General features: G+C 43.7%; 1 protein-coding gene across 3 annotated transcripts in view; it reads left to right on the top strand.

The window, feature by feature from the left end:
• LOC124217756 (low-density lipoprotein receptor class A domain-containing protein 4) overlaps positions 1–18,434 on the top strand; it is a 71,451-nt gene that overhangs the window by 15,454 nt on the left and 37,563 nt on the right. For all 3 annotated transcript variants that reach the window (XM_046623784.2, XM_046623781.2, XM_046623783.2), the window contains one exon: positions 9,190–9,374. In XM_046623784.2, coding sequence (XP_046479740.1) covers positions 9,190–9,374 — 185 coding nt within the window. The remainder of the gene's footprint in view (positions 1–9,189; positions 9,375–18,434) is intronic.

Below are 18,434 nucleotides of genomic sequence, written 5' to 3'. Positions count from 1 at the left end.
TCGAATGATTTTTTTGTACCGCAAAAAGGAAAAGTAATCCAGGAAAAATCAAAAACAATAATAATAGTGAAAACGTACTTTATAATTATATCAAAGTGTAAAGAACAAGAGGAGTGTGATATTAATAAATTCGAAAAAAACTTGTTATCTTATCTACCCTCGTTGGCCGTGTGGCTGGAAAACTTGGTGAATAAAAAAAAAGAAAAAAAACAGAAACATTCTTTCGTAATAAAAGTCGGACGTTTCAATTCCCCGACACTTATCAACAACACTCATGTATGTATGTACTGTTTAATAATTAACGATTATACGGAGAAAAGGTGTTGTCTTGTAACGAGTAAGTCGACCAGTTATATCTATCGTAGCAGTAGCGTTACATATAAAATATCTGAGGGTGGAAAGAGAACGAAAAAAATAAAAAATAAATTCAATCAACTAAAATAAAACCACACGGCACTCATAATCGGTTATCTGTATAATTTCGGTGTGGTTTTTGCTTGAATGTAATCAACGCAGGCGCGGAATAAGAACGGTCGGAATGGAAGTAAAAAGAGGTATAAAGAAAGGGACCGAGAAACGTGAAAAGGAGGAAGGAAAAATCTCGTCGCGCGAATTCGGATGGAGAGGTGATAGAAAGGGCGTCAGGTGGGGTGAAAAAGAAGAGGCACAGGAGGCGATCCTGCACGTATACAGGATCTCGCTCGCTCGCCCGTTTTATACAGTGCTCGGTAAAGACGGAGACGCGGAAAAAGTTGCTCGGGTTCGCGCGGAGGGGGGAGAAAGCAGAGTCGTCCAGGAGAGGAGAGGGCCGGTTTCGGTGGGAGGCTCAAGGCCGACATGATGCAGACGCGAGAGTCGGAGCGCGCCTATTTTTAGCGCTTCCTACTATTGTGCAAAGTTGCGAGAGTCTGTCAACTGTCTAGGTCCTCCTTCTCCACCCCCGCCGCCTCCTCCTCGTCGCGACGATGATGCGGTGCCGCGGTTTTGCCCACTCATCCGTAACTTATAAATTCTTTTGCCCGCTCGGTTCCTCCCCCTCTTTCTTCCCTTACTGGTAACCACGGGCGAAAAAATTTCGCTGGAAACAACCGCCGCTACATTGTTACTCTGCGTTAATTTACACGTGTGCAATCTGCCGGAGCTATGCAATGTCTCTGCAAGCATGAGTTTCGTGTATTACAAACGCTGTTGTAATACCTCTACGTTTCAGCAACGACGCTACGCGGCTTCAAACAGAACGGCCGGCTCGTCATCGCCGGGGAGATTTATACGCCAAGTGCAGTAGTCTCGAAATATGATATAATACAATACCAGAATTTGTACGCACAGGGAAAACCTGGAGAACCGGGAAAACTCAGGGAGTTTCTTACAGCAGGGAACAGTCAGGGAATTTCGAAAATAAGACGGGAATCTTAAGTTTCTTGAAGAAATAAACTCGTTCTTATACGTACATTACTTGATATCGAACCTCCTTTCGTTTTTTTCTTGCTGAAAATCGCTGGCTCTTGTTTGTAAATGAGTAGTCGGACAGTAAATTAATTAGTAGCTAATATTGAAGGTATTGGTATTAATATGCAAAAAAATTGTAAATAATCAGCGGCATATTTCTTGGAAGGTTACTGAAAAAAATCCTATTTTCAGGCTGGAATACCTGGAAATGTCTGGGAATTCCGGGTTCCAAAAAGCATACGAATCCTGAATACAGTAGAACCTCGATTAATTATTTACCCGTAACCTCAATTATCCGAACGCCGGCTCGAGAAATACATTTTTCGTGAAAAATATACGTTGTTGCACGCTGAAAAGTGTGGAGGAACCATTCGTCAATTGACAATGGACGACTATGCAAAACCAAAGTAGCAAAATAATCGTTCGGTGTTCGAAAGAGGTTCAATATGCATTTGGATGTTTGATACGGACTGTTGTATCGATTTAAATTTGTATTGTGATATATTCTTATACCTTGAGATAAAAATTGCATTTCGGTCATACGAACTGGGCTCGGTCCCAATTAGTTCGGATAACCGAGGTTCTCTACCGTACTTGTTTTGCTGAGGAGGATGATCGTCGAAGTTTGGCGAAAGTTTCCTAAACATAAAAAAGACGTCATCGGCATGCTGCAGGTTCGATCGAAGGTCAGAGGCGTGTTCGGATATTTTTATCAACATCATCGTAATCGTCATCGTTTTGTTGGCTCGCCGGAGACAATCATCATTCATCGTGTCGAAGTTAGTAACGTTACCGTAACGCTTCACGCTGCGGAAAAAACCGTCATACCGCGATTTTGGAAGCGTCTGAAATTCGGTGCACCGTAATAAAACACAACATACCTACTTATATTTTCGAACATCAGTTTATTTTGTTCAGTCGTCGTAAGAATAGACGAACGATCATTTTTTCCTCAATGTTTCGCCACGACAACGTTACCAACTCCAACCTCGTTATCATTCGTCGTTACAATTCGTCGCGATGCGCTTAGACCGATGCCATATGGCCCCGAACGACGATGGCGTCTCCCGCACGTTGACCAAGGACGCTCTCTTCTCGCGTGCGTGATCATCGCCTTGTCGTCGTAACCAGCGAGCCGCAGCGGCAGCAGCGACTGTAACGCTACTTTATCTCAATTTAGTATTATTCCGCGGATTTGCACCGCGCGCAGTGCCACTTCGAAACACACAGGCCACCCAGTCCATCCTCCACACCGTCACGACCGAACGTTATCTAAATTGAAGAATAATAGCTCCCAGCGCACATTTGTCTGCGGCAGTTTGACCATGATTCACTAATTCCTCTGGGATTTATGGGGGATTTATTTCTCATACGAGATCACACGTTTGTTCTGGATGTTACTCATTCGCTTGAGTCGGACAAGCAAGAAGCGAATTTTCGCCAACTCATGTCGTCGGCTCTTTATTCGGAACCATCGCGACGACTGCTCTTCCCATTATGCGTTTTTGCAACGAGTACGATCCGATTTAAGGACCGGGCAGTAACTTCGTCCGTCGTCGGTACAAAATAACTCGAGTCCGTTATACCGTCCCGCGTAACAGTGAATGTTTCAGAAAACTTTTTGAAATCTTTCACGAACGGGAAGAAACATTTCAAAAATATTTCAGAAGAAGGTTGCTGCAAGTTGAAAATGTTCGCCCCAGAAACTTGAAAAAGATTTCTTGATTGTTGTTGTTCTCAAAAAGATTCTCATAATCTTTGTATAAAATATTTTATTCAAAGTTTCTTAGAAAGATTTCATGTTATGTGGGTCGTACGTAGACAGAGTGACGGAGAGTGGGAGAGACAAACTTTTATTCCTATTCTCCGGGGTGATAATTTAGGCGAAAAGAGGACTGGCCTGCGAGCCAAATTGCAAGAGGATCGTCATCGGCGAACAGGTTTCCAGCGTTGCCCACTTGAACCGCAGCTTAAGCTGTCGCCGTAGCAACCGACGTGACGTCATTGCTCGGGTCTGTTTTAACCAGGGAGGTTTCTTGTCTCTCGGGGTCGCGTATTCGGCATATCTCGTGCCTCCTTCGCACCCCTCCGCACCCCGCAACGTTGTTGAATCCGCGGCTGTTCCTCGAAACGGGGAAATTTCCAATCCGGATTTTACGTCCTCTCGTTTCGCGTAGAGCGAGCATGTCTACCGCATGAGAAGAATGAGAACGGTTCCCAGCCATCGGAGTCATCCGATCCTAGAGTCGAGCACTAGCTGTCCTTGATTATCATTAAGAAGTACGTAACGTATAGCCCCAAGCTCTATTCGTCGACACGTGCCGCCGTCCGGACGGTGGCGGATTGCACATTACTCGAGTGTGGGGTACACTACGTGACGAATGAGAGTCTCGAATGTGGTTGGTGTTACGCAACTCGCGGACTGTCTGCAGCGGCACCGCTGCCACTGCTCGTACGTAATAATAATACTCGGGTCTCTCATAATCACCGAATGTGCGCGTCGCGTGGCGTTGGCCAGCCGCGTTGACGCGGAATCATCGCAGGTATAAGGTACTTTAAGCGGCGCAGGTGCATCGCCAAACGTCGGCAGCACTCGGGACGAAGATGCAGGCGACGAGAAGTTTACGGACTCGCGAGTTTCCCGCTGTAACCGGTAACCACTTTCGGCGGTCCCTCATCCTCGACTTTGTCCACCGCTCCGTGTCCTCACGCCAATTCATCACAACCCGACACGCACACCAGGCCATGGAAAATACGCCCCTCACAATCAGCCTTGCCTACAATGCCTACAATACCGGCCGACCGGCCTCGACATTTCGGACACGTGTTTGACCCGCGTCGCGTGGCACGACGTGGCGTGACCCACCAAGAACGACCGACCGTCGCATCTTGGGTCTTCGGTCGGTCCGGGTTCTTCAAAGCGACCAACGAACGGAAAGGATGACGGGGATTACGAGAGGACCGTGGAGAATTCCCAGCCTTTTGTTTTCATCGACAATGCTTTCAGGTTGTCTCTCTCTCCCTCTTTCTCTCTCTCTCTCTCTCTCTCTCTCTCTCTCGTATCGTCGGCTTGGCTCGGCTAGACTACGACGCGTGGGCCTCCTATACCCCGGAGGTCTCCGGGTCTGGTCTCTCCTCCCCCCCGCCGATGGACTCTCCTTCGATTTCCTCTGTAGGTCACTGTGTAGGTCAAAAGGCCGAATTATCCATGTTTTCACAATTCAGCGTTAGTTAGGCTGGGAAACTTTTTTCCCATTCGTCGAATACCGCTAATTAACCAGGCGACTCGGTCGCTGTCAAAGACGAGCCAGCCAGTTTTCGTTAAAAACACGACCAAGTTGTTTTGTCTTTCTCTCGATCTCTCACTAATTGACACCTACTGGGATAACATTCTCTCGTCGATCAGCTCTTGTACCTACGTAGACATTTATTTTTAACCATTGCGTAAAATCTCGAGGCGCTTCGAATTACGAATTCGCTAGTTTTGCATCTGATTTATTAATTATTCTCACCAATTCTACTTTGTACGCAAGACGATTTCAATGCGCGTTTTGAACAGATTCTTCCTATACGTGCGAACAACGTTGCTGACGATGAAACAAGTGTTTCGAATGATTTCTCGAGATGATTTTTTAATCGAGGTTGTTTACCTCACGAAGTTGTTGATCGGTTCCGTCGTAACCTGACGCGGGTTTCGTCGAAAGAAAGAAGGAAGGCACGCGCCAGTTGCTCCCTCCCTCGCCCTTGTAGTTAAACAAGGTAATTTCCATTCCTAGGGCTGTGCAGCGGTGTTTATAAGCCCGCGCGCGGCCTGCTGTCGGAAAAACGGAACCTGGGTGCTGTAATTTATTCTCTTTTTCTTCCTCTTCTCTCTCTGCTTTTTCTCTCCTAACCTTCGCGGTATACATATACCTGCACATGTAACCACGGTGACGCAAAATCAGACGCGGCGTCTCACCGATCCGAGGATGCAGGGAAGAAGAAGATAAAAACAACAAGGCAGCGAGCGGTCACTCGCAGTCCGTGATATGGCTGAAGAGGAAGAAGAGGAAGAAGAGGAAGAAGAAGAACAGAGGAGGAGAACTTTCGTGGAGGATCAACAGAGAAACAAGGCAAACTCGGTGCGGCAGGCGGCTACGGCCTCAAGTCCCGCTCACCCTCCTTCCTCTTCTCCTTCTTCTCCTCCTCCTCCACCGACGACGACGACGACGACGACGACGACGAGGGGCCCATAGCGTGTTTTTGTCCCCCGTCTGGGCCCCGCTGATGCTCATCGTTTTTTGTCTGGTGTACCCGCGTGCGCCGTCGACGATGCGATGCCGCGAGTCAGGCGACGATGAAGACCCCTTACATCGCAGCGTCGATATACGGAAACGGTCGTTTCTGTCGTTGCTGTTGCTATTCCTGTTGCTGTGCGAAGTATGCAAATCGAATCACCGCATTGACGCGATGTCACGCGGTACGCGTCAGAACGTGCGTCGGTGGAAGTCGAACGCCGCTGTTCGTCGTCGAATTCAGCATAAAATGAAATGATTGTCCAAACGTCGACTTGCGTAAGTCGAAAACGTTAAAATCGAAAGGAGTATCCGATCGTTACTCGCGATCGGAGAAACACGCTGCACTCGCGAGGGTAACGGGCACGGAAGACAGTTGGGGCAAATTATACGTTCCGTTTCCTGCTCTCGTAACTGAAATACTCGCATCCTGTACGGTCGAAAAGAATTCCAGAATCGACCCGGACCTCCGCCCCGAATAAGTCGCAAAGTTCATTTGGACGAACAGTCTCTGCAGCAGTGCTTATAGAAAGTAGAGAAATCACAGAGCCGTATACCTATATGGTCGTGCTTTAAGCCTGCGACGATATCCCGAACACACACCTGCACTGGCTAACAACTTCTGCACGGATATTACCATACGGCGGATAAACGTAAGGTGATCTTTGATCGTTCTTGCGGCACGTTTCTCTTCGTCGCTACGTGCGCACGACATATAGGTATAATACCCTGTATGTACAGTCCGTGCACTGGACACTGTGCCGCCGCAACAGCAGCACGGCTGCAAGGCGCTCTTTATTCTGCTTAATTTTATTTTCATTCGAAAGTCGCCGCCGCCGTGCTTTTGTCCGTGTGCGACGCGTTCGTCCGTTCCCCGCATCATCGTCCGCCCCTATAAAGACGCGTGTACTTACCAACCTACCTCCTTACCTGTAACAGACTGCAGGTGTCTCTCCTTCTCCTTCTCCTCCTCCTGCAACAGGATAACGCTGACACGTGTGCACGTCATACCTGCTGCTGCTGCTGCTGCCGTGCCGGTCCTGTAGCTATAACCACCTCAAACCCTTCCTCACTTTGGTATGGAGGAAATTTTGTACGGTGGGTTCGTCCTGGTCTTGATGACAGACTGCAGCGGAGCTAATTCGCCAAATTTAAAAATAGAAACACGACAAAGAGAATGACTCAAATTTAAACGCTTTGTTGGTATTCAATTGCCTTGTTCGCTTGCATATGCGTATGGAATGGAGAAAAAATAACACTGCAGTAGCTGTCTCCTCTTGTTTTCACTCTCCGCTTTGCCGTGTACCTTGTACCGGTCGGGTTATTGACCTGGTTTCGATCTCACCGATGCCTTGGCTTACGAGTAGAGTTAAGGTGTTGCATGGGGTTCGAAGGTTAAAAAAAGCACATGTTCTCTATTTTTTTTTCAATATAACGAGACAATTGTTTGATCCAAACTCAAGTCGTATCAAAAAACACTTTATGAACGATATTTCATAAAATTTTTGTCCAAAAATTTCGATAATTCAGCCGTTCAGAACTGGGTTTCAAAGGCCCAGTATTTTTGCGGCGGACACGATAACTCATGCCAGCTTTATCTGAAATCAAAAAAGCCAATATTTTCTGTTGGTAGGTGAGTATAGATTGTACTTGGACGAAGGATTCAAAAAAATATTGAAATTTCAATTTTTAGCATAGTCGTATGCAAATAAGTATAATTTTCGATAAAATGCGTACCATATATTGCCTTGTAAAATAAATTGTGATCTAAGAAGAAAAAACAACTTCATCCAAGTACTAGTTAATCCTGTCTAAAAGAAGAGTGCAGAATTTCGATAAGATCGGTGCATTAGTTGCCGAGGAATCGTGTCCACCGACTTCAATAATATATTTTTGAGAAATGAACGTTTACTCCAATTGACTTGAATCTTTGGGAAAATATTGTTGAGGTAAAAAGTAAAAAATATAAAAAAATGGCTTTCGTTGAAATACCTAAGGATCTATGTAAACACGTGTCGAATTGAACTAGTCGTTTGGATCGAATGTTTTTACATCGTGGTATTTTTAAGTTTCTAGAGTACAACGACTAGATTGGAATACTACTCGTACAACGTTTGGACGAAATCGTAACTCTGAAAGAGCGTTTCACTCAACGATCATCGACGAACGGTACGCGGATGATTCGCATGTGTGCACGTGTAAATACGCACACACGTTGACGAACACGTCTAAAAGAAAACAAAATTCCTAGACCGTGACTCGTCGGGAGAGTGAGTCGTGGCTCAGCTGCGCAGGCTTTTCCTTATACTCTTGTTTTGTTGTTTCCCTTCTCCAAGCCGCTCAGCCTCGGTATCGTAACCACGTCACAAGGGTATAACGACCGTCTCCTCGATAACCCATATTAAAAATCAATCATCGTGCACCGCGAAGAGAACGATGCGTAACACCGAACGGATGTGATAACCACACCTGCCGAAGGACATCTAACAACCTTTTTACAACTTTTTTACACTCTGCAGGTACACGTCAGTCCCAATTCGGGATTATATAACGTAATTTTCGCAAGAAGAAGGGTGATCAAGTATCCTGCTGGCGTGCGCAAACAGGCATGGTCACCAGCAGCCTCTGCTTTTGTGTCTCTCAACTTGACCACGTGCCCCCCAAGCCTGCCTCCGTCTCATTATCATTTGCATGCCTTCTATCCTCGCTGTAATCGTATTTGAGTACCTGGTGTGCGGCTGCGATTCGTATTAGCGTGCGTGCGTCATTGGTATGCGACATGGGCAACCACCTACCTCACCATTGTACCAGCTTTCCACCGATTCTGCAGTGACCGAGTTTCCTGGAGTAGGACAAGCAGTAGTCTTACTTATTTTGCACGCACCCGGACTGCGACCGTCGTCGTCGTCGTCTTGTAACTCTTTACATCACCGACTGCCGCGTTTGTTATTGCTCGTGTTTTTCGATCCTCCTCCGCCGCCTCCGCACTAGTCGTTGATATCACGAGTAATAACAACGTGAACGTTGTAACGTACGTAAATTATAGGCAGCCGGGGTACAACGCGACGTACTTACGTAGAACCCGCGTCACATCCTCATCGTTGAGCACACACAGCCTAATTGCACCCATGCACGGCAGTCAGTCTGTTGATTCGACGAGCGAGTGTAGGAGTGAGTGCTGACCCACTTCTCTGTAATAAAACATCGCCAAAATGATGCGTTACCATGTATCCAGGCGCACATTGATTCACTGCGTGTTTTCTGCTTCCTCGGTTCAAACGTGTATAATAATCATTCTTTTCGCAGACTCGTTATACCGTACCCACCTTCTTTCGATGACGGTCTCGAGTACCTGTACCTACACCGACTCGATGTATGTACTCAAAAAAAAAAAAATCTATGCATAAGGAAATACCACAAGAATATGAGGACAATGACAAGAGGGGTGTTACACGTGTGTTCGCAGTGAGCCGTAGCGGGTACATTCTTTCCGTCGTACTCGTCCTGGCGGTGGGGGGCATAGTTGGAGTACTGGCCACCGTGTCTCACCACTTCCATCGTCGGCATCAACGTCGCCTTCCCGAGGCCCCCGGGGCTTCCGACGCACTCTCGACGACCGACGATCGACAACTTCGCCATTCCGCCACGCCGGTGAGTGTTCGAACAACTTTTCCCTACCCCTGCGTCGTAGATCAACTAGGCGATAATTATACCAAGTCTCCGCAGTTGATAGAAATTTATCTGTTGCATAACGTTACATTCCGCTATCGTTGAACAACGGCTGCGCGCACTTTAGTCTGAACGACTGCCTGCCACGTGTGATTGGTGCAGGTACTGACTGCACCGGTGTAAACGAGCGAGCTGCTTGTTCGCAATTTGTGTACCATATGCATCATCGTATCGGTGCGTGACGTACGAGGTATAATTATCGTACGCATACGGTCATTGCACCGACGCGCGACGCTGCGCAATGCATGTATAATCTTGCGAAAATCGACTAGGTGTGCGATGAAAAATAAGAAAAAATAAAAGAAAAAAATACCAACAAAAAAAATAAAGAACGAATAAACGATACAATGTACACAATTGCAATGTGTAGTGAAAGAAACATATTATATGTAGGAATATATACGTCTCGGGTGAAAGACTCGGAGTTGGATAAGTGACGGGTGTAAGGAGAATAATATTATACTAAGGCCGCGGGTAGAACGAAAATAATCTTCGTTATGCGCTGGGTAGATAGAGGCGTAAACAATGCAACTGACTCGACTAACGAACCAACGCGTTGCGGTGTCTACTGCTTATTTACTCACTTGGTTGCGACTTGTCACACGTATTTATGTTACATTGCGCACGCGTGCATTTACTTATACGTGCAGGCAAAACACAAGATGCGTGCATACACAATAAGCAATGAAACGAATGACGACCGTACCGGTGTTGTGCCGATTAGACTGTCACCGTCCGCATGCATCGTCGCAAGCTCCGCTCGCTTTACTCTTCAGCCTCGGATCCTCCTCCCCCGCCACCCAAACCAGACATAATATTTACTTCTCGGTGGAGCGAGAGAAAGAGAGAGAGAGGAGTTAGAGTTGCCTTCGCCCACGCGCCCTCCGCCATTTTGGACCGGGAAGGTCGGCCCGAAGGTCCGAGACCGGCTAACGTGGGCTAAGCTCTCCGTCAACCTGACTCCCTTTTCTTTACTTCCTTCCGCCTGTCTCTTGCCTACGTGTACTTCCTTGGCTGCTTGCTTGTACGTACTCACTTCCTCCGTCGGCCAGTCTGGGAGCCAAGGAATCCTTTCAGTTGCTTAGATGCGGGATGTGGATCATATTTTGTAAAATCGTTCCAACTAAATTTAGATACTTGTCAATTTTCACCAACGTTACAAATGTACAACGCTTGAGGGGTAACCGAGGTAATAATCACTCGTGAAATCTGGTGTACACTTTTCCGCAAATGTTGTGAAATCTCTTGAAATTTTTTTTGTAATCATCTGAAATCTTTTTGAAATTCCAGAAATCTGTTGAATCTTTGTAATCATGTAACACCACTGTAAAAACTTAAACAGAAAGCACAGTTTTCTTTTTTTGGATGCAAGAAAAGGTATGAAGATAATGATATTCAAGAAAGTTATCAAGTATGTATTTAATTATAATACAAAAAATTACTGTCAACAAATATTCAAAAACGGAGACGCTGGAGCCATTCTCGCGAGATATGGGGCACGCAGTATACCCAAAAAACAAAAATCACTTAATCTACGTATTAATAGCTACAGAAATGCGTAGGGGATTTTCGACAAGTTAATTTAAACATTACATGTCAAGAAATAAGTGCCCTTTTCTCGTAGAAAATTGAACACTTTCGTTCAAATACTTGCCAATTACACAAACATCAATATTTTAAAAATACGTAGATTAAGTGATTGAGACAAAAATAAAATTTCCAGATTCAAATTATCACCAGTTGCACTGCGTGCCGCAGAATTCAACATGACTCGCGAGAATGGCTCCAGTGTCACCATTTTTTAATATTCGTTGATAATAATTTTTCGTATTATACTTCGATATATGCCTGTTAACTTAAATGTTATTATCTTATTACCTATTCTTACATCCAAATAAAAATTGTCAAAACAGCGCTTTTCTTTTGTTTTTGCAATCTTGTCAACCCTTAAGCTACTCGAAAGTCATTCAACCTTTGCAATCGTCCCGCAAAGTGCAGGAGAAATTCATTACGTGTTACATAGTATGTAATAATCATTTTTCCATCTCGCAATACTTGGAGTATATAATGATCAAAATTCCATATCGATGGTTGCACCAGGCGCAAGACACACAGGATGAAAAATATGGAATACATCTGACAACCGTGATCACGTAATCGTTGTGTCTCGGCCGAGTGTAACACGGAGGATAGGATGGATGGATGTGTGTAATCCTTTCCGACTCGGCAGACGCGATTTTGATAAAAATCACACCCCCGCGAGGGGTTCGGATCCCCACGTGTTGTATAAATTTATACACTCCCCCCCCCGCCGCCCTTACGTCCCCGCGTCACCATTCTTGCACGAGTCGAAACGCTAGAGGTTGGCTGCCAGGTTGGGCGATGGGGATGACGGGTTGGGGGGGAGTTTGCGAACAGCTTTTTTTTCTTTCCATTTTCGGGCGTCGCTGTCTGGGTCGCCTTTAAAGAGGACGGTCCCAGACGGACCGCGACAACACCGACGTAGAATCCGCTCGAGCACGTGCGACGACGACCTTCTCGTTACTACACGAAGACCTATATCTATACATCTACGGGGTATACGCACACACGCGTAAACACGCTACCTCGTTGTACGTACAGAAATTTCGCACAGGTTTTGAATTTAAACTTCATCCCCTGGATCCTGTTATTTAAAAAAAATAAATAAAATAATTTCATTAGTTTTCCAGTCTCTTGAAACATTAATATATATATATTATTATCGTTACATTGTAATATTTCCAGAATATTTATATACGTATATCGCATTTATTTTTTTATTTATACATAATTCAATTATAATATGCAGTTACACGCAGTGAGAGAGAAATACCGAAGAAACGCGTGTATACGTATAGATTATGCAACGCCTGCAGCTCGTCCCTCGCGATCGCATTGTGACCTTGGCATTGAAGCGCGAAATTCGACCGATTTAACCATCGTCTCTATACGTATACCTACACACACAGAACGGCAGTCACCCTCTGACTCTCCCTCCCTCCCTGCCTCTCACTCTCTCTCTCTCTCTCTCTCTCTCTCTCTCTCTCTCTCTCTCTCCGCGTATGCGAGAGGGATAATTTCTGTACGGACTCGAGCCTGGGGTTGGAGTCGGAGTTGGGGTGGCTCGACGTCGCTCCTTCGCTTCTGTGTGCGTCAGTTACACTCGGCACGTGGCGCTTTATCGCCGGGCTGTACATATGTATTACGTATATAGGTATAAAGGACCGACGACGACGCGACGCGCCGGGAGGAGAAGAGGACTCGCCGAGGGTTAGCCTTGTATATAGTAACTACATACGTATGGCCGATTCCGCCGAATCTAAATGTCGGTTCATGCCTATGCAAAACTTTTAATCATATGCACGAATTTCGATCCCACCGCATCAGTTTTCGTTGTATACGATGTAACAACGGGCAGCGGTGTGCTGACAATGACGCAGCAAAATCACAAAACTTTCTAGTCCGACGTACGTTGACTTGGAATTTTTTCTATGGATATGTTATACAACTATGGGTATGGGTACACTTCCTGTCGTACAAAACAAAAACTTGACATTACCAGTTTTTTTTTTTTGTGTGTGTGTGTGTGTTCAAAAAGAAGTCTTGTGCTTCCGAACATTGGATATATTTCGGGATAGCAACAATGATAAGAGAAGAAATATTTTATTCAGTGGAAACGTGTTTTTCCTGCGTCATGTCTGACAATGAGTAGCTTCGCACAGGTTGTTTTTTATTTATTTATTTATTTTTCTTTCTTCCACTTCTTTTCGATTTTTTGCTGTTACCGTGAAAAAAAGAGTTAGAAAAACAAAAAAGAATAAAAAATTAACTTCGCTCACAAATTTCTTCTACATTACATATCTACAGGAACGCTATTATGAAAATACAATTGTCCGATGAAACCATTGTTATATCCTACAGCGTGTGACATTATATTTCGACGCGTTTGTTAACATGATAGTTGCTTGCGAAAAAATTGCACTTTTACTTTAGCCGTTGTGTAAGTGGCATCTAGCTATACGTGGAATAGAAAAAGAGCATACGGAGAGAGAGAGTCTACCCTTTACAATACGTAGATACGTGTATACCTATACGATGCAGCGCAATTTATTGTTACATACGCTTATGTCGTAATAAACAGGTTGTATACAATTTCAAAAGAACATCTGCACTACAGACGCAAAGGTATACGGATACTATACCTACGCGACTAATATCACCTATTTAAGCTTCTCACGATCCAACTACAAAATATATTGACTGCATAATAGTTTCATTATCGTTCATCTAATTTTCAATAATGCTTACCTATCTATCTGTCTCTTTCAGATTCAGCACGTTTATCCACCCCCAACCGAGATTCCGTTATTATATTATTATCATCGTTATTATTCCTTTTTTTCATCATAACAATACGCAGTTTTTCGCGGTCGTCGACGCTAATCCTCGTAGTAGAATATATTATATGTGTACTGTAAGGTTATAACATGGTAACACAGTCGTTGCCGGCGGATTGCTCGTGCTGTATATAGCTTTGTTTTCCGTTAATGAATCAGCCTTGACGCTCTCCGATAAGATCGGCCGATAACAAGCGAGCATTCAATCCCTCCCGCCTCCCTCTCTGTCCTCTCGGTTTTAAAGTCTAGACGGTTACGTAATCTCTAAAGAAGGCGTTGATTAGACCTTCGCTTACGTAGTTACAGTATGAGTATATAACGTAGTTATATCTATACTTATCGTACATAGGTATATGCACGCACAATGGGCGGTTGGGTAATGGGTACATAATATCTATATACATATATACAGATACATGTACAAGGTAACGGCTTGCCTAATTAACCGAGCGGGATTCCCATCCCGTATATTATACATAGACGTATAACGCGTGTAACGTTTTTACGTACATAAACGAAAAATATTCACATATGCACGTATACATGTACGTATAGCACTTCCGTATAGATTGTACGACATGCGTAATATGGGTCCATGTTCCCCCTGCAGTCACCGGTGACATACACATCCACAAATGTATGTGTATTTAGGTTAAGTGCACGACGCGAATGTACGCATACACGTAACAACGCGTACCTATGCAAATATATGTATGTATGCGTATAAGTAGGAAAAAACTCGCACGTGGCGCAACATTCGGTACATCGACTTTAGGCTGGTTTTTTTCACATCACCTACGCTCACATATTTTTATTTCTTTTCGTTTCGTTTCGTTGCTCACTCGTGCGAAGTTTCTTATCGATATTCTTTATCATTTTCGCATCTATACCGTGTATGAACATTGAAGCGTGTAAAAAACTTCCGTTACATGAATAACACTTTTTCAGCGTGTTTGATGGGTAATTCGATATCGTACTTCTTCCCTTCGAATTAAAGTTTTCTTCGCCCTTCTTATTCCGATGCGTTGGTCAACGCGTGTCAATCCGAATAATGCTGAATCGTATGTATCGTATGAGAAATCGTGTCACAAATTTCATGGAGAAAAAACAGGTTTCAATTGTTTAGCTATACTATATGTACATGTATACATTGCACATATAGTACAGGAATATTTCATTGTCAGAATCTAGTTACTTTGATCTTTGTTTTTCTTATTTTTTTCTCAAAAATCTTACACCATCAATTTTATTTTAATCGCGGTTATGTTTCGACATCGTTGCCTTGCCGCTGCTGCTGTTGCTGGTGCACTATTGCAGCACGATACGAGCAAGCGGAGTGCCGGACATGACGCAGTTGACTCGTCTGGCCGAGTTCCGCCCGATATTTATCCCCGAGTGCATTTTCAATTGCGCCTTGGTTTTTCCAACTCTTCGCAGAACCCATGAATCGGGCAGAGTCCGCAGCTCCTCGTTGATCAAACTCTGATCATTGCGACCCGCGTCAGGAAATATGGCAATAATAATGTTATTTATTTTCACGCACTCCGTCGGCTTGACGCTAAACTGGTTAACCACGATGTTTGGTATAGTATAAATGATCGATCGATCGATAAATCTATACATATACATCGGGAGAAAATAATGTCTGCAGTGTTATACGTTTTTTTCCTTCTTTGCTGATACTCGATCGCTTCGAATAAATACAATATAATGTATAACTCGCATAATATCTGATCGTCATTGAAAAAGCGTTGAAACAGAGTGTCACTGAAGTTTCTGAGAAGCTGAGTCACTGATCTAGTTTCATTCAACTACGTACATAAGAAGAGTTCCCGTGATGGAGGAGAAAATTTTAAAACGATGAAAAAATTCTACGTATCGCTTAGCCGATTATAACGAGCAATAGCTGATTTTATTCGTAAATGAAATCTCCCGCACAGATCGTCTAATTGTAAGTCAAATCTTGGGAAATTCATTTACGAATAAAATCAGCGATTTTCCAATAGAACCAAACGAATTGTACGGATATTTCGTTGAAATAAATAGTGAAATAATTTCATGTGATTTCTCTGACGTTGTTGATAACAAGGTGTTTCCAATCGAAATTCATAAGTTCTCGTCCGGATCACAGTGAGACTTTCTCAAATCAACTCGATCAGTTTCAGTTGCCCTGTTTAGCATTCGTTTTTTTACGTTTTTGATTCAACGCATTTTCGACAAGAGTGTACACGTCCCGCAGCACATCCTTAAGGAGTTATCCCCAGATTTCTTTTATTTAATTTTCGTAATGTACATATATTCAAGTACCTGTATACACAGCAAATTTCATATCGGTCCGACAAATATTTTCGAAGTTATGCGCACATTTGCAAAGACGCCACCCCAGCGTTTCAAAGTGATTTTGAAACTTTAAACACGTTTTTCTCAAAACTGTGTTTTCAAAGTCGGTGAGCAAGATTTATCGAAAACTCCTGAACCGATCGGTTTCAAATTTTTACACAAGCTTTATCAATATATTTTTCAGTCCTCGGTCGAAGATTTTTCCTCGCCAATAAATATTTGCCATTGTTTATCCAAATTAAAGCGAAAATGCTTATAGAAAATCGAATTTTTTTTTAAGAAGCCGCCGTTTACTTAAAAATCAATATTCTACTTGTTCCATCCATAAAAGACCAGACCACACCTTACATTAACTAATTTTCTTTTTGTTCTTGCATTTCGGATGAACCAGTCCAGAGATATCTCGCGTCATTATTTTTACAAATAAAAAACATCAGAACGAAATTCAGCGTTACCGTATCATGTCCATAAATTTTTACATTAACAAACTGAAACGTCTCTTCGTGAAAAATCGCTTTCTTTCTTCGGCCCCCCGACTGAGGTATAACCCCTTAACAAGGAGTAGGAGAAAATATCGACTTGAAACCCGACGAACTCCTGAACATTCTACAACGAGACTGATTGCGAATGAGTACAAGCAAGCATCGCCGGCAGCGTCACAGAGAATATAGAGGGTCTCCCCTGCGTGCACGTGTGTTTTCCTACTTGTTATGTCGATGAGTCAACATTGGCGGCGCGTCTCCTAGACGGCGGCCAGACGTGCCGTATATGTATGTATGAATGCACGTATGTACCGCGTAAACCGCGTTTCGGCCCTGCCTGCCTGCCTGCGGCGTCTGAGGTCACTAGACTGGCTCTCCGATTATGCTTATTAGACAATTTTTAATTGCGGGCGACGAGAGCCAACGCAGCCTCAGGTGCATGACCCGCCGCCTGCTGTTTCGATTTCCTTGCCGAATCGTTGATATTTCGATTCGCAGCTTTCGCAACGAAGCTCGATACCGTATCGTGATATTTTGAATATAAAAATTTATTTATTTGCTAAACATTCACTTTTCTCTTCTACGATGTTTCTCGTTCCAACTTGTACGCCCGTAATCGTGGATCGGTCGAAAATCGTTGATCGCACTTATAATGTGATGCAATAATAACACCTGCATGAAATTTGACAAATGTTAAGGCCAAGCTAAGGAGGTAAATATGTGGAAATTCGAGGAATTAAACCTACCTGTTTGGTATATACCTGTACTTAATGGCATTATTATCATATGTCACGTTATCCAAATGTCTGGGAGAATTTGTATTTTCAGCACAATATCATACTTTCTTTGTAGCGCATGCGCATTAAACTATAGCAGACGACGTACCATTACGTCGGCATCACCGATATATACCGGGACAATCTCTTGAAACTTGAAAAGTAACTGCGCATGCGCGGGGTTTATCATATATTCGTGCAGACTGGCCATCCCGAGTTTCAGCTGTCGAACTGTTTCTGGCGGCGATGTAGTTGATACGAATTTTTGAGGTTAGAATCTCAAATAATTGAGACTAACAGTGATTCGGAAAGGTTTGGGAAGTATTTTTTATTGGGTCGGAAAGTCGATCCTTCAAAAAACGGTCGGAATTTAATGCTTATTCTCTTTGAAAATTCAAACGTACACATTTTGCGTAGGTTGGCTCGCCTGCATCGCAGACAAGAATATCGCTGCGGGAAGATTTCGCCAACCAATGAGATTAAATTATTTGGCGCATGCACGGTTGATTTTCAAGTTTCAAGAGATTCTTCCGGTATATATCAGTGATACCGACGTAATGGTACGTCGTCTGCTATAGTTTAATGCGCATGCGCTAAAATCGGCGAGTAGTCGTTTGCCAGGACGACCAACCGTTATAAATTTAGACATTTTGCTGCGATGTATGTAACCTCAAAAATTTTGAAATCTGTCCGTGAAAACTATGAAAATTTTTGAGGTTAAGTTTATGACGGTTGGACGTCCTGACAAACAATGACGTTTCAATTGTAGCACATGCGCATTAAGCTATAGCAGACGACGAACCATTTCGTTGTTAAGAATTCACCCTGAAACTTGTCAATAATCATCGGCAGCTAATAATATACATATTGTATACAGTATATCTATGCTTACAAAAAATATATACGAAATTAAGAAAAAAGGATCGACGTGTTATTTTATTCTATCTTTTTTTCAATCCAAGTTTA

The sequence above is a fragment of the Neodiprion pinetum genome, chromosome 4 (assembly GCF_021155775.2).
Source record: "Neodiprion pinetum isolate iyNeoPine1 chromosome 4, iyNeoPine1.2, whole genome shotgun sequence".
NCBI classification, from domain to species: Eukaryota; Metazoa; Arthropoda; class Insecta; order Hymenoptera; family Diprionidae; genus Neodiprion; species Neodiprion pinetum.
The sequence above is the reverse complement of the archived record's forward strand: the minus strand, read 5'-3'. Positions and strand labels throughout refer to the sequence as shown.